Source organism: Muscardinus avellanarius (genome assembly GCF_963383645.1).
Source record: "Muscardinus avellanarius genome assembly, chromosome: 1".
NCBI classification, from domain to species: domain Eukaryota; kingdom Metazoa; phylum Chordata; class Mammalia; order Rodentia; family Gliridae; genus Muscardinus; species Muscardinus avellanarius.
In genome coordinates, this window is record NC_137786.1 from 15300699 (window position 1) to 15324755 (window position 24057).

At 45.2% G+C, this 24057-nt stretch overlaps 1 protein-coding gene across 1 annotated transcript in view; it reads right to left on the reverse strand.

The window, feature by feature from the left end:
- Nucleotides 1-24057, reverse strand: part of LOC308265227 (unconventional myosin-X-like) — a gene marked incomplete at its 5' end in the record, with an annotated part of 100295 nt that overhangs the window by 62493 nt on the left and 13745 nt on the right. Inside the window, one exon of the mRNA XM_080698822.1 lies at nt 22454-22552. Within this exon, the coding sequence (XP_080554948.1) occupies nt 22454-22552 (99 nt within the window). The remainder of the gene's footprint in view (nt 1-22453; nt 22553-24057) is intronic.

The following is a 24057-nucleotide window of genomic DNA, read 5'->3' on the forward strand; positions in this document are numbered from 1 at the left end:
TCGCCGAGTTTTCCCTGTTGTTACTGTTCCCCTGCAGGATGCCAAGCTTTCTAAGCAAATGTTCCAATTACACCCTGAGCAGCTCAGGAATGTGGCTCCCCGCTTACCGCGCCTCCCTCTGCACTGGGAAGTCAGGTCCCTGGAACGGAGACCCCGAAACTACTTAAACTGACTTCTACAGATGCGACAGGGAAGGGGCGGCCGGCCCAGGCAGTTTAGGGATACACACAACTTAGAAACGCGGGTCACGTGGTTGTCATGAGGATCAAATGAGGGCGATCCATGGAAAACAGCTTCTGAAGCTCGGGGCGACTGTCAATGGCGGCTCAGGAAGCACTCCACATGAGCTCCTCATCTCAGCCCTGGGCGGAGGTGTAGGACTGAGAACCCCTGGGGACTGTCTAGGTTCGCAAAACCAGGATCATGAGTCCTCGTGTATGTGTGTGTGCGCGCGCGCGGTACTGGGGATGGAGCCCAGGGGCTTTTCTACCTCTGGGCTACACTCCCAGACCTATTTTCTATTTTATTTGGAAACAGGGTCTCACTGAGTTGCTGAGAGCCTCACCCAGTAGCTGAGGCTGGCTTCGAACCTGCGCGATCCTCCAGTCTCAGTTTTCCAAGCGTGGGATTACAAGCGTGCGCCACCACGCCTAGCTATGAGTCCCCCTTTTTTTTTTTCCCTGCAGTACTGGGGATGGAACCCAAGGACATTCTATCTTCAAGCTACACCCTCAGTCCTTTTTTTATTTTTTATTTTGAAACAGGGTCTCACTGAGTTGCAAAGGCCCTCACTAAGTAGTAGCTGAGGCTGTCCACGAACCACGATCCTCCTGTCTCAGCCTCCCAAATGCTGGAATTACAAGCGCGTGCTATCATGCCTGGCTCAGGAGCTCTCTTTTATTGACCACATGGGTCCTTTAGGAAGATCAAACCAAATATTGCAGACTTAAAAAAAAAAAACCTGTCAACTAATATGTAAATGTATAAAACCTGTCACGGTGGTGCACACCTGTACTTCCAGTATCTGGGAGGCTGAGACAGGAGGATTAGAGGTTCAAGGCCAGCCTCAGAAATTTGGCAAGGCCTTCATCAACTTGGTGAGACTCTGTTTCAAAATAAAACATGAACCGGGCATGGTGGCACACACTTGTTATCCCAGTACTTGGGAGGCTGAAACAGGAGGATCACAGGTTCACGGGCCAGTCTCAGCCACTTAGGCCCTCTGCAACTTAGAGAGACCGTGTTTCAAAATTAAGCATAAAAAATAGGGATATGGGTGTAGCTTGGAGGCAGGATGCCTCTGGTTTCAATCCCCAGTTCTACAAAACAAACAAACAAAGAAACAAACAAATAATAAAATAGGGCTAAGGGTATGGCTTAGAGGTAGAATACCCCTGGGTCCAGTCCCAGCATACTCTCCCTCCCCCTCCACACAGTAAATGTACAATTTAACTAGTTCATTTAGTTGAAGAAATCAAGAAAGGTTTGCTGATTCTCTCTTAAGATGCACGGATAAGGGATAGATTAGATGCACTGAAAAGAAAAATTTAAAAAATCTATATATGACGTGGGCACATTAAAAGGATAATACTGTTGAAAGCACAGTTATGTTTTGTTTTGTTTGCAGTACTGGGGATGGAAACCAGGGGCATTCTACCTCTGAGCTACACCCCCAGACCTATTTTTTATTCTTTATTTAGAAACAGGGTCTCACTGAGTTGCAGAGGGCCTCACTAAGTAGCTGAGGCTGGCCGCGAACTGTGACCCTCTTGTCTCAGCCTCCCCAATGCTGGGATTACAAGTGCGGGCCACCACACCCGGCAAAAGTAGTTTTTTAAAAATGGTACAAAGTAACAAAAAGTACAGACTCTCCTTCACCTGTGATATTTATCGCTGTGAATAAGTGGTTATTATTATATATAGGACCCTGGCTTCATCCTGAATCTATAAGGTCTCACTAGATTGCTGAGACTGGTTCCAAATCTTGGATCCTCTTGTCTCAGCCTCTCGACTACTGGAATCTATAGAAAAAGTCCTTCCACCATGAATATGTAAATGAACTCATCATTATGCGGGGATTTGTTTTCAGGTTTGTGCTAAATGCAGTCACTCACTGGAGGACACTGGGCAACGGTATCAAAAAGTTCATTCCTTTTTTCCTGTTTTTTTTTTTTTGCCTCTGGTTTTCAGACATGAACCCATCAGTGATTCTGTGCCTTCCTACAGTAGGATGAGTCAGGAGTTTGTCTGTTTTGCTTTCCAGGCTTAGACTCGCCGCAGCCCATTCATTCTCCTGCAGCAGAAGGCCGCCGCAGGGCTGGACGAGGCCTGCCGTCTCCCCACCACCTCGCTCCTCTTTCCTCTGCAGTATCCTCGACCGAAGCTCTCCGAGCCATGCCTGTCCTCACATAAAATGGCAGAGCCAAACTCAATGATCTGGAAAGTCCCTTCCTCCCCCCGGTTCCCCGACTTTAACAAATGCCCTGTAAATAAGTGCTTGGACTACAGCGGCTCATGGAGACCTCCTGGGAATTTCTTCCAGGAATTCCTTAAAAGGACTTTGCCAGGCAGCCAGTAAAGGAGCCAAGGAAGAAGGATAGTCGACTGCACACCTGGGACGGGTGAGGGCGGGAGAAAGTGGAATGCGAATGGCGCTCACCCTAGACCTGGCGTAAGCCAGCGCCAGGCACCACCCAAAAACCCGCTACGTTAAAAAAATCATCAAATATCACGTCATCCCTCCTCCTTCTCCTCCTCTTCCTCCTCCTCCTCTTCTTTCTCCTCCTCCTTCTTTGGTATTCTAGCTCTAAGCTACAGCCCCAGCCACCACCACCACCCCTTTTTTTTTGCAGTACTAGGGGTGGAACCCAGAGGCTTTCTACCTCCGGGCTACACTCCCAGACCCATTTTATATTTTATTTAGAAACAGGGTCTCACTAAGTTGCTGAGAGCCTCACTAAGTAGCTGAGGCTGGCTTCGAACCTGTGCGATCCTCCTGTCTCAGCCTCCCAAGCGCGGGGATTACAAGTGTGCGCCACCACGCCCGGCCCCAGCCCCCCTTTTTATGTTTTTGAAACAGGCTCTCACTAGATTGCTGAGACTGGTATCAAATCTTCGATTCTCTTGTCCCAGCCTCCCAACTAGTGGAATTATAGGCATGTGCACCACACCTGGCATCATCTCTCAAAGATAACAAAGTCTTCTCTATAAAGATAACATCCAGGACAAGCTCTCACTTGCTTGGGCAGAAGAGGCAGGAGGAAGCCAGGCATGGTAGCACATGTCTGTAATCCCAGTATTTGCGAGGCTGAGACAGGAAGATCGCAGGTTCGAGAATAGCCTCAGCCACCTACTGACACTCTCAGCAACCTAATTCCTTGTTTCAAAAAAAAAAAAAAATAAAAAGGGCTGGCAGTGTAGCTCAGAGGCAGAACACCCCTAGGTTCAATCCCTAGTATATAAAAAGAAGGATGAAAGCAACGTGTGGCTATCTTTAGGTATAAAATCTGTGCATTATAATTTTCCCTAAATACCCGAGGTCAGCTGTTCATTCTCAAAGGCCGTCCCCCATCTGCTGTGGCGTCCTCCTCTGTCCCTGGCCCTGGGTACCAGTTCCTCCAGCAGGCTACCTCCTCTCCTATCCCCGCTCTCATTCATTCTTCCAGTGGGTAGGAGCAGCCAATCACTCCCCGTGCGAGTTCATATCAAGCCTATTGTTAACCTCCTAGCCTCTTCCAGACTACGCACCCTCACTGGGCTGGTCCACGGCATCCGCTTCCTAAGCCTTGCCGTTCTGTCAGCCTTCTCAGAGCTATGAAAAAAGGCCAAGCCTCTCTTCAGACATGACACCGTAACTAGGGAAAATCTAAACGGATTTCCTTAAAGCATGCCAGAAGTAACTTGCCATTCTTAACTACAATTGCAATTTTAAGCTTAAATGTCAAAGTCTCACCTTTACTTTCAGAAGTAAAATACGTGACCCAGGAGGAACCCTACAATAACTGGCTAGATATGGCTAGCGCTTCTTCTGCCATAGTTTATCTTTTTCTTTTCTCCTTAGGTTTAAAAGACTATTTCTTTGAAAGTCCCATCTAATGGAATTGTAATGTTGAAATGGAGTTGGGGGTCGCAAAGGAGGCAAACACCAGCCAAGTTATTAAAGGCCTCTTTAATCAACTGGCATCTTAGGGTGACATCTGCCAACCGTGGGAGAAAGGACCAATGACCAAGCAGCAGAGCCATATAGTCAGCAGAGTCACACGGCAGAGAGGAAGTGCGTATATATTTATAGCGGGGGTTTGGGGATGGGGCTAGCAGCCCACGTGGGAGTGCCGATTCTCTCATGACATCTGGAGTTTCGAGGCATCCAGAGTCTGTCTCGTGATGTCTGGAGTCTCGTGACAGCCTCAGCTACTTAGGCCCTCCGCATCTGGCTTCTGAGGTTCCATTTACTTCTCTTCTCTGGCTTCTGGGGTTCCGTCTACTTCTCTTCTCTTCTCTGGCTTCTGGGGTTCCGTCTATGGTCCCTGCTGTGGGGTCCCGTTGGGGAAGGGAGGGACCCGGCCTATCAGGAATATTATTCTGCAATAGGAGGGATGAGGTGCTACTATGGGCTACAGCACGGATGAACATTGAAAGCGTCTAGACAAATGAGAAAAGCCTAACACACGAGAACACATACTGTAGGGACGTTTTTCTTTCTTTTTACAGTGCTGGATTCAAACCCAGAGTCTGAGCTTGCCAGGCAAGTGCTCCACCACTGAGCTTCTAAAGATTCTAGCCCGCAAAGACCTCATATTGTATGATTCCAGTTATTCAATTCTGAGAATGAGCACAGGGATAGAAAGTGGGTGTCCAGAGCTGGAGAGAGGAAACTGGGAGGACCGGGGATGACAGTTTAGTGACCACGGCATGATTCCTTGAATATATATATATATATATTTGCAGGTCTGGGGATGGAATCCCAGGACATTTGACCTTCGAGCTACACCCCCTGCCTTATTTTTTATTTTTTATTTTGAAACAGGCTCTTACTAAGTTGCGGAGGGACTAAGTAGGTGAGGCTGTGAACTGGGATCCTCTGGTCTCAGCCTCCCAAATGCTGGGATTACAAGCGTGCACCACCACACCCGGCTTTCTTGAATATTTTAAAGGCACTGAATGGTACATTTTAAGTGAGTGAATTGTATGGGATATGAAGTATATTACAAAAATAAACCAATTCCTTTTCCTTTCAGACCACAGCTCAAACTCGTGGAAGTCTAGCTAATCTAATCCCGGGTACTAAGATGTGGCTTCAGCCATTTGTCCCTTTTTAGCTAAAAGTAATATCTGCAAACTAGGCTAAAATCACTGTCAAAGATAGCCATGAACCAACAACGGGCACTCTTGAGTATAATGGCTACTTTCCTCAAAAGACAGGAATCATTTTCTCTGTGGCATTTATCTTAGTGCAGAGAGTGTGGCAAACAGGGGGCATCCAAAATACGTGTGGAGCTCTGGATGTGACATCTCTGTTTTCTGGTGCCCTCTCCAGCAAGCGTCTACAAGGGCCACAGCCTGTTTTCCAAAGCAAGCTAAGTCCTGATCTCTAGGTAAGTCAGTAGAGCAGAAGAAGTGGCTTAAATGAGCTACGCTCACATTTTAATTATAAAATTAAATTTTACAAATTTGAAATAATTAAAATTTTAATAATAAACACACTTATTATTATTATTTTTTAAAGTAAATGCTAAAGTCAAATTTGCAGCCATTTTCACCTCCCCAGTTGGTCTACCTCTGTTCTGGAAGAAAATCAGGTCCATGGGCCAGGATTTGCCCTTTGCAGAGGCATGCCGGCAGCACTCCCCGGGGGCGGGGTCTCTTTTGAGCCCTTTGTTACAAAAGCTTCCTGAAACTGGGGACAGCATATGTTCCAGGCCATTGTCACCGGAGTGACTGTCTCCGGGCTCAGCCAGTTCACATCTGTCATTAGCTCTGTTCGCGAGAGCAAAAACAGATGCTCGGAGGGAGACATCATGGCAGGAGGATGGATCCAGTTCAGAACAGAGGATCGTTGGCCGAGAGTGAAATACTTGCTGAACTCTCAAGGGGGAGCTACCCTGTTACCCTTGCGGCGAGCCTCAGGAGCACCATTAATTATTTCAGAATCACCCCGAGAACCATTTGGAATAGGCAAACAGCAGCGAGATGAAAGGCTGACTTTGCCCTCCGCGGCAAAGCCACTGAGCTCGGAACTTCTAATCCAGGCCATGTGCCGGATCTAGCAGTGCAATATTAAAGTTTTACGTGCGATTGCACAAGCCGGCTATAAAGTCTTCATCTAGAAAAACCCTTTGGGGGATGTTTTTCCCCCTCAAAAATCCACTGGAATAATTAAAATCATCTCACCCATGGCAGTGTGCACAGCAGCCATTTCATCTTGAACTTAAAAAGAAATCCTGAAGGGAAAAAAAAAAAAACACCAAAAAACCTCTTCCAAGGGAATAGTTCCTCAGAATAGTATAAAAGGCTCAATGAATCATTTGAGCAAAATAAGAGGTGAGTCTGATCTGCCAGATGCACTTGAACGAGGCAGTCTCGCTCCAGCTCGTAGATTCTGATCTGGGCAAAGACTGGGGAGAGAGGAGCAGAGGATGGACCCACCCTGGGGTGCATGACCGAGTGACTATGTCTTTCAGCCATCCATCCCAAGGCCTTGCCTGCCTCCCCGGGCCTCCTACTAGTTCCTGGCTCACGGTCCTTTGATGCCAGTTGGTAGGAAGAATGAGATAGAAGAGAGAGCGTATCAGGCATTAGCCAATCTCTGGAGAGCTCGGGGGTCCTAAGAGCGGCTTCAAAATAGAGGATCACTGTCCTTCTTGGGCATTCATAGCTCGCTTTGAAATCAAGGAAGATGTATTATCCTAGCAGAGCAGACAGTAAGTTAACAATTGACCTGCTCTTCATATTGCGAATCAGCACGGAGGTCAACATGTAGACAGCAGCTCGTGGATGTGTCTAAGCCACAGCCCACTTGCTGTGTAAAAACACTTCAAGAAGGCACAGATCTTCCCGGAGACCTGCAGGGCTGGAACTAAAAGGAGGCTTCTCCTGTTTCTGCAGTGCCTGGGAGCGGCGCTCCATTAAGTCAGCCTAGAAAAAAAGCCACCAAGTTACAGACTAAACCACTGACAGGTGTTAGTGTTTAAAACTCAGGTCTGCAGACTGCGCCTAGCTTCTGACGCGGCGCTGTTCAAGAATGGTCCCTTTATGTCTACAGTAGTCGAAAAAAGGTAGTCTGGCCTTGTGAGTGACCATCTGTGTTTTCAAAGAACATGCTTTGGGAGGAAGATGTTGTATCAGATGCTTTTATTTAGAACACGGATTAACACACACACACACACACACACACACACACACACACACACACACCCACAGCCTGCCAAGCCCTACAAATGTGTTTTAAATGTGTGACTTCCAGGCCAGCAGCATCAGCAGCTCCTGGGAGCTTGTCAGAAATGCAAATATTCAGTCTCCTCCAGAGACTCTGGGAATCAGAGAACTTGGGTTGAGGCCCAGGACTCAGTGTGTATGTGGAGGGCTCCTGGGTACTGAACCCGAGGCCTTTGTGCCCCCAGCCACACTCCTCGCCATTTTTATTTTACATTTTGAAACAGGCTCTCACTAAGTTGCCTGGCTGGCCTCTGATCTGGCCAAGGACTGGGGAGAGAGAAGCAGAGGGACGGACCCACCCTGGGGTGCATGACCAAGTTACTGTCTTTCAGTCATCCATCCCAAGGCCTCGCCTGCCTCCCCTGGTCCTTCTCCAACCTGTGATCCTCCTGTCTCTGTTTCCCAAGTATGACAGGCATATGCCACTCTGCTGGCTGGATTCGGTGGTTTAACATTGCCTTCCCAGGGATCCTACTGCCTGCTCCATTCTGAGAACCCCTGCCCCAAGTAGGAAAAAATAAATAAAATAGGCCTTTTGCCTTAAACTGCCTTCACCCTCCAGGACAGGCATTTTGCCTCATATCAAAACAAATAACAACAAATGTCTGTATGAGCAATTCGCGGGGGTCCACGTGGCAGGCTCGGGCCACTGGCTGCGGTCACATTCCTGGGCTCATGTCCAAGGAGGACGAATCCTGTGTCGTGGCATCGTGGCCCAGGAATCTCACACAGTGGCTCCTTATGGCCAGGACTGGGACTTACTGGGCAGTACCGCTAGTATCTTATCAGAAGCAACTGGGGAGAAGGATCCTTTAGCTCAAGGTCAGCAGGCTGCCTCTGCAAAGGGCCAGATGGTCAAGCGTAATTTAGGCTCTGAGCCTCCTCGACCACAGGACCACACTGCTTAGCATGAATACGTTTGCTCAGAGACGCACCCAAGGACCGGGCTGTGCCCCAAGGCAACTTTACTGAGCTGGAACTGCATGTAACTGTCATGTGTGATAAAGTATTCTTCTGACTTTTTACAACCATTTAAAAATGCTCAAACCAATTCCTGGTCATAGGCAATGCAAAAAGAGGCTTCATGAGGGGCTGTGGGCAGCGCCCCTGTGCAGTTAAAGATGGAAGGAATTTCACAAACATGGAGTTCTGTGATACTGTCTTCAAAAGGCTAGACGTTGCTTTTTATTTTAATATGAGGATTAATTCGCACAAGGTAACACAGACAGCTTGAGGAAGCCCATACAGCAGTGGACTGGGCATCTCCGTGACCTTAGACGGCTCCATTCCCACATTTGATTTCTTTTTTATTTTTTTTCCCATTTTTAATTTTTGTCATACTGGAGATGGAACCAGAGGTATTCTCTCTTGGAGCTACACCCCCTGCCCTATTTTTTATTCTTTCCTTTGAAACAGGGTCTCACTGAGTTGCAAAGGGCCTCACTAAGTAGCTGAGGCTGGTCACGAACCGCGATCCTCCCATCTCAGCCTCCCAAACGCTGGATTACAAGTGTGCGCCACCGCGCCCGGCTCTCCAAGTGTAATTACTTAAAAGGGCCTTGTCTCTAAAATAGTAGCAGAGTCAGATGGTTTGAAATAGAAGCTGGAAACTCACACTGTCACTGTGGTTGTCAGTGACAGCTTTTCCTCAAGGAGAAATTACCAGACTGGGGTGTAGTTTATAGGTAGAGTCTCCCACCCCCGACCCCTGGGTTCAATCCCCAGTACCATACATACATACATACAAGCTGACTGGAACCACCAGTGTGCTCCTGGCAGACATGTGTCACCAGTCAAATATGGTCCCTTTTCCTTCATCTTGAAATGTCAACCCTGATGATGCCTGGTCCTCGCGAGCCACCTGGGAGGCCCTCGTGTCATCGCTGTGGCATCTTGGACTAAACTCAAATGCGTCTCAAGTCAGAATCAAGCAACTGAGGGCTTTAATCTCTCCTTCTGGTATGCTGCAGAGGCCTGGACAGGTCTTTGTAGGCGGGCCGGAGAACAAGTCACCATGTCTATCACTAAGTCCTTGAAAAACCGTGCTGCAAAAACTGGCCTGTAAATGAATTTAATTTCCAGGATGGAATGCAATTTGTTCACAATCACCTGAATTTAACAAACTGCCTCTGCTTTCTCTACTGAAATCCCACCCATTAAACTGTGTCTAATTCCCATAGATAATTTCTGAATTGCTTTTGTTTCCAAATTAGGTTTCCATGGGCAATTCTCACAAAATGATACATAAAACAATGATAACATTATTTAGTTAAGCATTGAAAATAGAAGGTTTGAGTTTGATTTGACCAGTTTTCTACTTCTTCTCCTTTAGTCAAAAATTCCAGCCTGGCTGGAGCTTAGGATGTAACCTCAACTAACTTGATTGTTTACCAAGAATGAAAGATAGCACTCTACTTACCTTCCTCTAGGAACCATTTAATTTGATAAGCTAATCCCCCAAATTGAGAGGACCAATGGAGGTCAATGGCCAAGGACATCGGCCTTCTCTCTCTGGCCAGACAAGCGTCAAGAGGGTTGTGGGAAAGATCTGGTCGCATCACAGGCTGCGCCAGGGACACAGAGGGCTGAGCTACCCAGAAGCTGAGACTAGGATTTAGAAGTCAACAGACCAGTCTGGGCAACATAGTGCGTCTCCATTAAAAAAAAAAGGGGGGGGGAAGCTGGGTGTGGTGGCACACACTTGTGATCCCAGCATTTGGAAGGCTGAGACAGGAGGATCACAGTTTGCAGACAGGCTCAGCTGCTCAGTGGGCTTTGCAACTCAGTGAGACCCTGTTTTAAAATAAAGAATAAATAATAGGGCTGGGGGTGTAGCTCAGAGGTAGAATGCCCCTGAATTCCGTCCCTAGTACTGCAAAAAAAAAAAAAAAAAGACAACTTCTTTCTTTTTTGTTGTTATGAATAAACCCAGGAGCGTTCTACCTCTGAGCTACACCCCCAGCCCATTTTATTATTTTATTTTGAAACAGAGTCTCAGTAAGTTCCTGAGTATCTCACTAAGTTGCAATGGCTGACTTCAAACCTGCAATCCTCCTATCCCAGCCTCCCAAATACAGGGCGTACAGTCATGTGCCATTGTACCTAGTGACTTGTAATTTCTTGGTTAAAATGTCACACGATAGCCCGTGTGGTGGTGCACACTTGTAATCCCAGCATTTGGGAAGCTGAAACAGGAGGATCCCGGTTTGTGGCCAAAACTCAGCTACTGAGTGAGGCCCTTTGCAACTCAGTGAGACCCTGTTTCAAAATAAAGAATAAAAAAAATAGTGTTGGGGGTGTAGCTTGGAGGTAGAATGCCCTTGGGTTCCATCCCCAGTACTGCAAAAAAAAAAAAAAAAAGTCACATGATAATAATCTTAGAGTAAGAGACGACACGCTAATGGCTTGTTGGTCTTCTTGTGAGTTACAAATGGCACTCCTCTCATTCATCAGCAGGTACAGCTGGAAGATTGCCTCCAGAAGCCAGGCTCCATTCCTGCCCGCCCGCGGCACAGCAATGCTCAGACAGTGATAGGATATTCGAGGCCTGGCTCATTCCGACGGAGAGTTGGAGCAGGCCTCTCCCAGAAGTTCACAGCAGACTGTTCACCTCTGAATGAAGGCAGGAGAGGTAGACACATCTCTGCAGGAACCAGGCTCCAGCATGAGCCAAGGGAACCAGGGCTTGGCTGCCTCAGGGAGAGGTTCCTCCCAGGTAATAGTAATTGAGCTTTCCATGCAGGGCAATGCAGATTTGAAAATAGGCAATCCCAGCATTCGGGAGGCTGAGAGCAGAGGATCGCAATTCGCGGACAGCCTCAGCTACTTAGTGCGGCCCTCTGCAATTCAGTGAGACCCTGTTTTAAAATAAAGAATAAAAAATGGGGCAGGGAGTGTAGCTCGGAAGTAGAATGCCCTTGGGTTCCATGGCCAGACCCACACACACACACACACACAAAAAAAAAAAAAAAAAAAAAGAAAATAGGCACTTTTTCTCCCCTAGACCTAAGAGTGTACTAATAAACAAAGTTTTCCCTTTTTTTCTTTCTATAATCCTAGGGTAAAAATTAACAAAGACATTTGGCTTTCCATCTTTGAACCACAAGATGTCAAACTAAATTCCTGGAAGAGGTCGAGGGAATCGGAATCCCGTGGTTTCAGAGCATAAAAACATTTCTTAACTCAAGACCAAGTAAATTGGACAAGCTGTATTCTACTTGGGCTTGGAGAGTCCCAGGGAGTGGTCTCTGGTGTGCGGACCTCTGACTCTAGAAGCTCCAGAGGCCGGTGTGTGATGTCCATCTCAGAGACGGGTATTTCCAGGGTGCATGAGCGAAATGTGAGCCAAGCAGAGAGAACTCAAGAGCTTCCCAGCTCAGGGCTGTCTCGGTACAGCTGCACCATTCTGATGGAACTGGAGTCCAAGAATAACAGATGGAATGCCTCTCAAGTTTCAACAAAAGACGAATACATCCAATTGTTTAAAAAAAATCTGACACTTGTCACCAGCGTGCCCCTTTCCCTCTTTTAGGATGGCTGTACAGCCCACCTGCCTCTTGAGAAGGACCTTAACTCACCCACCAGCGAGCACCGCTCACCGCGCATGCACAGCCCACGGCCAGAACTCAGGGTTAGCTCTCCTAGGCAACCATGCTTGACCATCAGATGCATTCCTGATGCTAGGAATCCAGAGCTAGGTCTACAGTCATCTTTTTTACTCTCCCTAATCCTTAAGAGAAGGTATACATAGAAATTTCTTGTGCTCTTGCTTTTCAAATCAGCATAAGAAAATGTATCCAAGGGGAGCCAGGTGTGGTGGTACACGCCTGTAGTTCCAGTACTTGGGAGGCTGACACAAGAGGATCACAGGCTTGAGGACAGCCTCAGCAACTTAGTGAGGTCCTTAGCAATTCAGTGAAACCCTGTTTCAAAATGAAAAAATAAATAAATAAATAAAACAGGGCAAGGGGTGTAGCTCAGAAGTAGAATGCCCCTGGGTATGATCCCTAGTACCAAACAACAACAAAAAGGTATCCAAGTATAAAGTAGTTTAAAAAGAAATTGCATAGGACATTACTGCTTACTGGGTTCAAATCTTTTGTTTGGGGTGGTTAAAAAGTTTTGGAAATGTAATCCTAGCTACTTAAGAAGCTGAGACAAGAGGGCTGAAAGTCTGGACCAGGAAGGAAGCTGACCAAAACTCTGTCTCAATATTAAAACAATAGCCAGGCATGGTGGCGAACACTTGTAATCCCAGCATTCGGGAAGCTGAGACAGGAGGATCACAGTTCACAAATAGCCTCAGCTACTTAGTGAAGCCCTTTACAAATCAGTGAGACCCTGTTTCAAAATAAAAAATAAAAAATAGGGACTTCTGGGAAGATGACGACCGAGAAAAGCAGCGTTTAGGAGTCCTGCTAACACTCGATCTCTATTGCCACAAAAGCAGCGCTTTTCATAGCTAGAAACACTATCAGAAAAGAAATAAAAAATGTAAACACAAGGGACAGAGAAAAATAAGACTAGAAGAACAATCAGAAACCAGAAAAGAAACCAGCCTGCATTGCTGAGCCGCACCGGGGCCATCATGCCTCACAGCACCAGGCTCTAGAGAGGAAAGGTAAACAAGGAGCTGAAGTGAGCAGTTGCAGATCATTCGGGTGTAATTCAGCAGTTCATTCAGCGCAAAGAACGTCTAAAACTCCCAGTGGCCAAGCTCATCATGCCTTCCAGGGACTGAGAACGGAGCTCAAAACCAGAAAATAAATACGTCAGCCTCATGGCCGAGGCACCGAGTGGTGCCATATTGCCAGCAGTGGTGGTGAGTTCACCAGGCCCACAACAGCTCCAGATTAGCGCGCACAATAACTGTAAGTGAAATTGCGGCCCCTAAAGGAGAAATCCCAGCACTGCACCCCCAGGGACTTGCGCAGCTTTGATAATCTCCCTGAGTCTGAGATTTTGCAGTCCAACCCAGTGAACGAGTAGTGGTGGCAAAGATACCACACCCTAGTCACACCTTCCTGTGGGAAAACTCCCAGATCGGCATCCCCCCCAGTCTCGCACAGCCTTGATTAACTGTCTGGGTCAGAGACTTTACGATACAACCCAGTAAAGGTGTAGTGGCAGCTGAGATTACCATAAACTCAAGATCCAGAGCACCCTAAGTGAAGTTGTGGTGACCCGGGGAAGAACCCAGAGAAGGCAAAAACTTCTGAAATCATGGGAAAGAGGAACAACAATAGAGCAATGAACACCCATGACCCCATAATATCAGAACCTGATAACAAATCAGGAATATAACTGTAAAAATAATACAGGACTTTTTAAAAGAATTTAGAGAGAATCTAAAAGAAATAAAGGATGCGATCATTAAAGTAAAGGCCTCAATTCAAAGTATAAACAATAGATTAGACCACATGGAGAATAGAATCTCGCTCCTAGAAGATGATCACTCCAAAAATGAACGCATAATTTATAACTTAAAAAAAAAAATCAGACAGCAGGCATCTGACATTGAAGAAATATGGGCCCATTTTAAGAGAGCTAATCTAAGAATAATCGGAATAGAGGAGGGAAAAGGTGAAACCAAAGGGATCAATAATCTCTTAAAAGAAATAATAGCAGAAATTTTTCCAATCATAGAGCAAGAGGTCGATACACAGGTCCAGGAAACTTATAGAACTCCCTTTAGACAGGATCAGAGAAAAGGTTCCCCATGCCACAAAATTGTCAAATGACCAATGTAGAAGCCAATCTTAAAGGAAGAGAATCTTAAAGGCAACAAAAACTAAAGGCCAAGTGACATTCAGAGGCAAACCAATTAGAATCACTCCAGACTTCCCAAACCAAGTCATGAAAGCCAGAAGGGCTTGGAGTAACATATTCCAAACTCTGAAAGAAAACAACTTCCAGCCAAAAATTTCCTACCCAGCAAAACTATCCATCAAATTAGATGGGGAAATAAGAAGCTTCCATGACAAACAGAAACTGAAGGAATTTTTGTCTTCAAAACCAGCAGTAGAGAAAATACTCAAAGAGATTAACTACAAAGAAGAAATAGGTAATACACACCAGAACCAGAGAAACAAGATTTTCCATCCAGCAGACAACTAAGTAAAGAAGAATAAAGAGTATTTCAAACAGAAATAAAATCTTAACATGTTAGGAATTAAAAGTTATCTCTCAATAATCACACTGAATATAAATGGCCTCAATTCCCCAATAAAAAGACATAAAGTGGCAAAATGGTTTAGAAACCAGAATCCATCCATCTGCTGCTTACAAAAAACACACTTTACAAGTAAAGATAGTAACAAACTCAAGGTAAAGGGCTGGAACAAGGTAATTCATGTTAAGTAGCTATCCTAAAAAATGTGAAGTAGTATTTCACTATAGTTTTTATTATTTATTTCCTTAATGATTAGTTATATTATGATAATGATGAGTGATATTCATGTGTTTATTGGTCATATAAAAATCTTTGGAGATTCATTATCTATTTTAGTCTTTTACCTATTTCTAAATTGTATTGTTTGCTTTTATTGTTGCTAATTTTTAGGATTTCTATTTGGAATATTAACATTCCTTCAGATATAGCATTAGAAAATATTTTAACCCATTATCAGTAACATTATCAGTAATGTAAAATTCTGTTTACATCGTCTTTGGATGTACAATATTTTTCTATTTTTTATGAAGTTTGTTTGTTTATTCTTTTGTTGCCTGTGCCTTTGGGATCATATCCAAGAAATCACTGCCAATTTCAATATTGTGAAGTTTTATGACCCAGGTTTTCTTCTATAAGTTTATAGTCTTAAGATTTACATTTAGGTCCTTTATCTATTTTGAGTTAATATTTGTATATGGTGTTAGGTAAGGGCCCAATTTTATTCTTTTTCATGTAATTATTATTTTTCAACAATACGTAGTGAAAAGATTATTATTTCCTTCACCAAATGTTCTTGAAAACCTTGTCAAAAATAACTTGACCATATATGGAAGGAAAAAAAACCACCAAACATATCAAAGTTAATCAGGAAACCAAGCATGGGAAGGATGGAGGAGGAGGGAAAGGTTAGGGATTGGGTAGGGGCTGATTGGGTGATGTGTGCATGTATATCTCCACAAGTTTTTTATCCCATTAAGATGTATGATTACAGTGCACCAATAAAAATTTATTTAACCAAAAAGAAAAAATAGGGCTGGTGGCCGGGCATGGTGGCACATGTTTGTAATCCCAGCACTTGGGAGGCTGAGACAGGAGGATCGCACAGGTTCAAAGCCAGCCTCAGCTACTTAGTGAGGTCCTCAGCATCTTAGTGAGACCCTGTTTCCAAATAAAATAGAAAACAGGTCTGGGAGTATAGCCCGGAGGTAGAAAGCCTCTGGGTTCTATCCCCAGTACCTAAATAAATAAATAAATAAATAATAGGGCAGATGGTGTAGCTCGGAGGGTACCATCCCCAGACCTGACCCCCCACCCCCCAAAATAGGGCTGGCGGTGTAGCTCAGAGGTAGAATGCCCCTAGGTTCTATCTCCAGTACTGCAAAATAAAAACAATATATATATATATATACGTGTGTGTGTGTGTGTGTGTGTGTGTGTGTGTGTGTGTGTGTATATACATATATATATATAATAAAAAATAAAAGAACATGGTAATGTGGCTCAGTGCTAAAGTTTTCCCAGGGTCAGTCCCCAATATGAGGGGAAGGGAGTTTGGAAAATAGTGCTGATGGTTGCAAAATGTGGCATGTATGCTTAATTGTCACTGAATTGGACACTTACAAATGTTTACTTAAAAACAGTACTTAAAAATGGACACTCAAAAATAGTAAATTCAGTATGCATAAACTCATACCATAATGAACATATTACATACACAAAATAATAGAAGGCCAAACTCCAATCCAAAAAATGTACATTTATGCGCATGCGTGTGTGTGTGTGTGTGTGTGTGTGTGTGTGTGTGAGTTACTCGAGATTGAACCTAGGCTCATCCTACCTCTGAGTTACAACCTCAGCCCTTTTTATTTCTTGTATTTTGAAACAGGGTCTCACTAAGTTGTTGAGGCTGGTCTTAAGCCTGCCATCCTCCTGTCTCTGCCTCCCAAGTACTGGGATTATAGATGTGCACCACCCCACCTGGCAGATAACATGTTATAATAATAATAATAATAATGATAATAATGATAATAATAATAATAATAATAATAATAATAATAGCAGCAAGGGAACTATATCCAAACCAGATACTAGAAAGAATCTGTCCTCTTTGTCCCAGTCTTGGGCTCCGATGGCATGGTATCCTAATGACCCTACTTTTGCATCATAAATGTCCCTAAACACAAGTCAAGCGGTCTCCTGCTGGTCAACAGACAAAGGGCCACCCAGCAGCTCGTCCCAGAGCTGGCAGTACCCTGACAGCCACATACACTTGCTGTCCCACTCCAGGGCCTCTCCAGCTGCCAGCTGCGGCTCTCTTCCTTCCCCTCCAAGCTGAAGAGTTAGTGGGTGCAACCAGATTCCCTCCCACCTCCGCCTCTTCCTGGACAGCTGCCTCCACCCAACAGCTGGCTTTACCAGCCTGGAACACACGGCTTCCTGGCTGCTGGGAAGGCAGGCATTCCTGGGCTCCTGAGTGAAATCCGCTCAGCTGAAATGTCAAGGACCCGCCACTCTCCCTCCACAGACAGATCTGCCTTCTGCCGGCCTAGAGCCAAAGTCACTGACTTCCAATTTTCCAACTCCTGAAAATTTGCGGGGTCTGCTCTCAACTGGGCCACATTCAAGGCTGCCCCGACTGTCCATTTTCAGAATTCAGCCAGCTGGGGGAGATTTCTCCAGGAGCCGGAGTGTGTGCAGATGGTGTATTGAGGAGGAGGTGACATGAGGTTAAAAGACTGCCCACATCCACATGGCTCTCAAGAAAGGCAAAGTCACCAACAGAGGCAGAGCCAAGAGGGACAAGGGAAAAAGCAAAAGAAAAGCAGCTGCCCAGGGCAGAAAGTGTGTGAAAACGACCCAAAAAATGCGATGAAAAGCCATTCTTGTTAACTAAGCCCTTATCAGGTTTCACAAAATCAGGGTCATAAGCGTGAAGTCCAGCAAGTCCAAACCAGAAGCTCAAATCAAAGAAGGGTAGCGCAGGATGCAGATGGGAGCGGTGAGTACAGGGAATTGGTACTCAGTGGTCTGTGTGCCGTGAACAAGGCTGGCTTTCTTAAGTGAGGGGCAACTTAAAAGAACTAGGAAATCCAATGACTTTGGGTGGGGTGGGGGGTTAATAAAATGAGAAAAACAACTTTGTAAACCCAAACTAATTATACTTATTGCGAATAAAAAAAGAAGACAAAGAAGGGCGACTACTTATAAAATTGGGTGATTAAATCCCCAACCAGGAAATATTTTGGAAGGCCCTAAAGACAATTCGAACAGAAATTCAAAAGCAACATTACACAGAGCAATAGCTTTGATGAAGTTTCCTGGGGTAAATTAAATAACTACCCCTTAAAATACAATTAGGGTAAATTGACATCGTTCTAAGCTATTTCAGAGCAATCGAATTAGAAATTCTGTTTCCAGAAAAAGATAATAAAAAGTCCAATGTCTCTAAGTGAAAAATCTAATTTAGACTTATTACTCAATTCAGCAATGGGCACAGTGATTGCTCCTGCCCGTCCTGAATGTTCCAGAAAAGACAAACGGTCAATGCCATCCACATCTCACCCTGTCCAAAGCGTAGGTCCTTCAGCTGTTTCCACACTCTGCAGAACAGTGGCGGGTTTTAAAGCCACCTGCTCCAAAACTCGGTCCCAAGTTTACTATCCAGGAAGCCAGCTAACCGTGCACTTAGGCCGTGCAACACGTTAATAATAAACACGTTGTTAATAAAAATTAACAAATAAAATAAAATAAAATAAAATAAAATAGGGTTGAGAGTAACTAAGAAGGAGAACGCTACTGGGTTCAATCCCTGGTACCACCAAAAAAATAAAAATAAAAATAAAAAACAGTGTGGAGTGAAATTTTAAGTTAACGTTACAATTTACCTTCCTGGTTAAAACACACACACACACACACACACACACACACACACACACACACACCCCTGGGTGAATGTGAAAAATTCCCAGAGTCTGAATGAGCAAGCATATCCTTGCCTGATGTCTCAGAGCATCACGTTATTCTCCCTGCCCGCCCCTGAGTTTCCACTTCAGGACTGCAGGCACAGAGAGCTATGCTTAACCTCAACACTGAGCAGGATTTTATTTATTTATTTATTTATTTATTTATTTATTTATTTATTTATTATTTTTCTGTACTGGGGATGGGACCCAGGGGCATTCTACCTCCAAGCTACACCCTCAGCCCTGAGTTGCAAAGGGGCCTCACTAAGAATCGGAGGCTGTCCACGAACCCGTATCCTCATGTCTCGGCTTCCCAAATGCTGGGATTACAAGTATGCGCCACCATGCCCGGCTCTAAGCAGGATTTTTAAAATACTTTTTAAGCCAGGCGTGGTGGTGCGCGCTTGTAATCCCCACGCTTGGGAGGCTGAGACAGGAGGATCACGTAGGTTCGAAGCCAGCCTCAGCTACTTAGTGAGGCTCTCAGCAACTTAAGTGAGACCCTGTTTCCAAATAAAAAATATAAAATGGGTGTGGGAGTATAGCCCGGACAGTACCACCAAAAAAATTTAAAAAATAAAATAAAATAAAATACTTTTTAATGCACCTGAAACTTATTACTCTTCAAGTATAAGAGAAATACATTTAAGAGTAATAAGTAATTAGTTCAAGTATAAGAGAAATGAGCAATCAGTTCTATTTCACGGTGATATTTCTGCAGGAAGGGAGAGTGTCGAGTGTGGATGACAGAAGGAAAAGCCTCCAAGAGGAAAGCCTCCCAACTTTATCCAAATCCTCTTCATCTGATCTTCACCTCCTCCAACAGAAGGGCAGGTGGTATATACAAGGGGGTTGAGAATATTTTGTATTCTTCATCGTAGATAACCATGATCCTTGGGCATTTTTCAGAAATATTCTACACTTGCACGACTCAAAGCACTTGAGTCCAGCCTCAGCATCAAAGTCACCGTCACCGCCAACTAAGGGCTTGTGAGGAGTGCAGACTTGGGCCAGGTGCAGTGGTGTACCCCACAATCCCAGGACTTGGGAGGCTAAGAGAGGAGGACTGCAGGTTTGAGGCCAGCTCAACTTAGTGAGAGCCTGTTTCAAAGGTAAAAATGGCCAGGGTATAGTTTGGAGATATAATGCTCCTGGGTTCAATCCACAGTACCCCCGTCCCCCCAGTCATGGTAGACAAATGTGGTCCCTCCAGCCCACTCGTACCTTCCCGACAGAATCCAAATCAAACAAGATGCCCAGGTTATCCGTACCCACTGAAGCCTCAGATGCGCTGCTCTGATTTAATAATATAAAAGTAACATTAATGGGTTTGGAAACTGCTCATGGACTCTAAGTGGTCTTACCTGGGTGACAAAAATTTCCCTGGAATTAGCCGGGCGTGGTGGCGCACGCTTATAATCCCCGCGCTTGGGAGGCGGAGACAGGGGGATCGCACAGGTTCGAAGCCAGTCTTGCTGGTTTAAGAGACCCTGTTTCCAAATTTAAAAATATAAAAAATAGGTCTGGGAGTGTAGCCCAGAGGTTTAGAAGGGTTCCATCCCCAGTACCACACACACACACAAAAAAAATTTCCCTAGAATTATTATTTGTGTGCGTGTGTGTATATGGTACTGGAGATGGAACCCGGGGGCATCCTACCTCCGAGATGCACCCCCAGCCCTATTTTTTAATTCTTTTTTTTTTTTTTTTTTTGCAATAATGGGGGTGGAACCTAGGGGCATTCTATCTCCAAGCTATACCCCCTGCCCTATTTTTGATTCTTTATTTTGAAACAGGGTCTCACTGAGTTGCAAAGGGCCTCACTAAGTAGCTGAGGCTGGCTGCGAATCATGATCCTCCTGTCTCAGCCTCCCGAATGCTGGGAGTACAAGCATGCGCTACCACACCTGGCTGTAACTATAATTTAACTACTGAAATGTACACTGCAAATGGTTGAGATGGTAAAGTCAATATTATTTTTTCTTTATGGGGACTCTATTAAAATCTTTCAAGAACACCATTGTGGGGTGTATTCATTTCGAGTCACCCCCCCCCATGCCATTTTGGCATGGGGCTGTATTTCTATTTTCTGTATTTCTATCTTTCTAATAAACTTCTTAAAAAAAAAAGAACACAATTGTGTTCAATGCACGCATAGTTAGAATACTGTTCATCTCATGTCATCTTAACAAGTACATACAAGGTCTATTTTTTTGAGGGGGGGCAGGTCTGCGGATGGAACCCAGGGGTATTCAATCTCCAAACTATACCTCCTGCCATACTTTTTATTTTCTATTTTGAAACAGGGTCTCACTAAGTTACAGAGTGCCTTACTAAGTATAGCTGAGGACTGTCCGCGAACCACGATCCTCCAGTCTCAGCCTCCCAAATGCTGGGATTACAAGTGTGCACCAACACAGCTGGCACATGCAGGGTCTAAAAGGAACTGAATTCTCATGAAAGAAGAAAGCAGGCTGGATAACAGCATGATGGGGGATGTACCAGCCAGTCCTGTGTGGGAACTTTAACATTTTAAGCAATGCCAGACCCTCAGTGTGAGTATGTGTTTTAGATACTGATATAGGATTATGTGTTTTTGATACTGGTATATGACTTCCTTTTATTTTGTCATGCCATAAATTTTAATACGTGCCTCTGAGGTAGGGGCCACCATTTGTAAGATTGCCTTATTAAAATGAAGTAGCTGGCTGGGCGTGGTGGCGCACACTTATAATCCCCATACTTGGGAGGCAGAGACAGGAGGATCACTCAGGTTTGAAGCCAGCTGCGCTGGCTTAAGAGACCCTGTTTCCAAATAAAATATATATATATATATATATATAAATAGGTCTGAGAGTGTAGCCTGGAGGTAAAAGGGTTTCCACCAAAAAAAAAAAAAAAAAGAGTAGCTGACCTACTCCCCAAATAATCAAAATATAACCACACCAGCTCTTTTCTGGCTCCACTCCTTCATCTTCAGTGACAGGACTTTTCACCCATTTTACACTAAAGAACAATAACCAGGAGCAGCCTCAGTGCCGCAGACAGTTGTTAACAAGGGAGATAAATACGTCAGGGTAAGTGGTTTCCTTTCCGACCGTGATAGGCACACCACTACCCTCAACTCTCCCCGGGAGGCCAGCGTTTCCATCCTTCTGTTAGAGGCTCGATGCCTGCACTCCCCCTCAACAATGCCCCAATTTTTCCGGTGAAATCTCGCGCCCAGTGCAATGGTGTTAGAAGGTGAGGCCTTTGGGGGGACTTAGATCATGAGGCTGGGACCTTAGGAATGGGATTAACGGCGATATAAAAGCCACCTCACCCATGCTGCTGCGCCCTTCACCATAGAAGACAGACGCGGATGAACCAGGGAGCAGGGTTGTCCCCAGAACCACAATCGCACGGGACCTCGGCTTGGACTTCCCAGACCCTGACATTGTGAGCAACCAAGCTGTGTCATTTCTGAGCCACCCCATTCATAGTATCCTGTCTGGGCAACCTGAGCGGATGAAGGCATGGTGATGTCTAAGAATTTTAAAAGAAAGCGATAAGGAACTGTCGATCCATCTGAACCTGTTCCGCTATTACCTGCACCCTATACTTTTTGTTATTAGAAGAGGTAAGAGAAGTAGAAAAGATACCCGGGAAGGTTCCAGCTGGGCCACTCGCTGGGTTTCCTTAGAGAAGACGGCATCCCATCTGTCACACACACTCAAGGTGTCATCCCACTTGTTTTCTGATTTATCACCAAGACAGAAACTCAAGGTGTGTGTGTGTGTGTGTGTGTGTGTGTGTGTGTGTGTGTGTGTGTGTGTCTGGCAGGATGCACAGGTACCTTTGGGTGAAACAGCAGGATGTGGGTGTGCACAAGGGGGGGTGTTCTTACCTGACCATAGTCTGTCCGGAAGACCACGACACCCTCTGCACAGGAATTTACGGTGCTTGGAAAATGCTGGCCATTCTCCCTCAGCCAGACCCGTGTGCCCTGGAAGCAAAACAAGCACAATTTGACTGTGAGTTTAGGTTGTGCTTTCTGGTGAAAGACCACTCTCAGAATTACCACAACTCCTACGTGGCTTAATTTATTTTTTTTTTTAAGCTAAGGATGGTAGCGCACACTTGTAATCTCAACACTTGGGAGGCTGAGACAGTAAGATCACGCAGGTTCAAAGCCAGCCTCAGACACTTAGTGAAGCTCTCAGCAACTTAGTGAGACCTTGTTTCCAAATAAAATATAAAATAGGTTGGGGGTATAGCCCGGAGGTAGAAGGCCCCTGTGTTCCATCCCCAGGACCACACAAAAAAATTTAGTTTTAAACCTAATGTCTTTCTCAAACAAGCCAAGAGGAAAATCTTCAGAAAGTATCCTGAGTATCCTTTACTGTCCAGAGAATCAAAGAGAAGAGTCTCACAGGACAGAGGAACCCAGAAAGGAGCTGTCCCTGTGGACCTGCCACACAAGTGACCCCTTTGATCCTCACAGCACCCATTTTATAGGTGGAGAAACTCAGGGCTGGAGATAAAGTAACTTGCCCAGCAAAACCAGCACCGGGACCTAGGGAGTTGAGCTCCGGAAGCCACGGGTCCAACAAGATCACTGACTCACCCTCTGGGAGGATCCACTGGGACCTGGTGGCTCCCATCCTCCCAAGTCAAAGCCTATTTTCTGGTTTTACCTGTAGCAGAGTCCACACATCAACTGGAATCTCCAAAAGACAGACTAACATTTCTAGTAAATATGAGCGCCTGGCCTGCCAGCATGAAATATGCTAGGTTTTCATCAGACACCAAACGTAATACAAAGTTAGGGACAGTAGCCCAAAAGATTACAACTTCCAGATCCTACTGTTTGAACCCTGGGAATCTTTTGGGGCAGGGATCCCATTTCCATTCTGTATTTTCCCACGGGGCAAATGGCCAAGAGCGGGCAGGTCTCAAATCTCTCCGTTCTCATCCCTGATCCCATGCTCTTCCCACACATCACACCGATTCTATTTGTCTCCCTAAAATAATTCATAAATAAATCAAATGCATGCATAGATCCACCACCTCTGCGCTGAAAGCAACATCAACACATTTAAACACATCAACAAAGCGGTCACCTTAAATGGCTGCCTTTCAAACCCAACTAGTTGCTCTCTTTCTCTCAATCTCCTAAAGAAAAAGATTTAAGAAGACAGGACAATTTGATCTAATAGCTCTTCCCTCGGCCAGGGTGATGGCGACCTTATTAAAATCCCTCAATGGAACCTATGTCGCTATCACCGCGGTTACTTGGGTTCCTTGCTAAGTCAACCTGGAGTCCCATGAAAGCCAGCTAGCTAGGCCCTGGGCCCAGGAAGGAGGGGGTCACAGGCTCAGGAGGTTCTGCAGGCATTTCCCAGAAGACAGAGATGGCCGGGGACACCAGATTAAAAAGGAACAGGACTCCTTTTCCCTGATAACGACTCTTGTAATTCCCGTTACAACCGTATGCAACGGGGGTTGTAA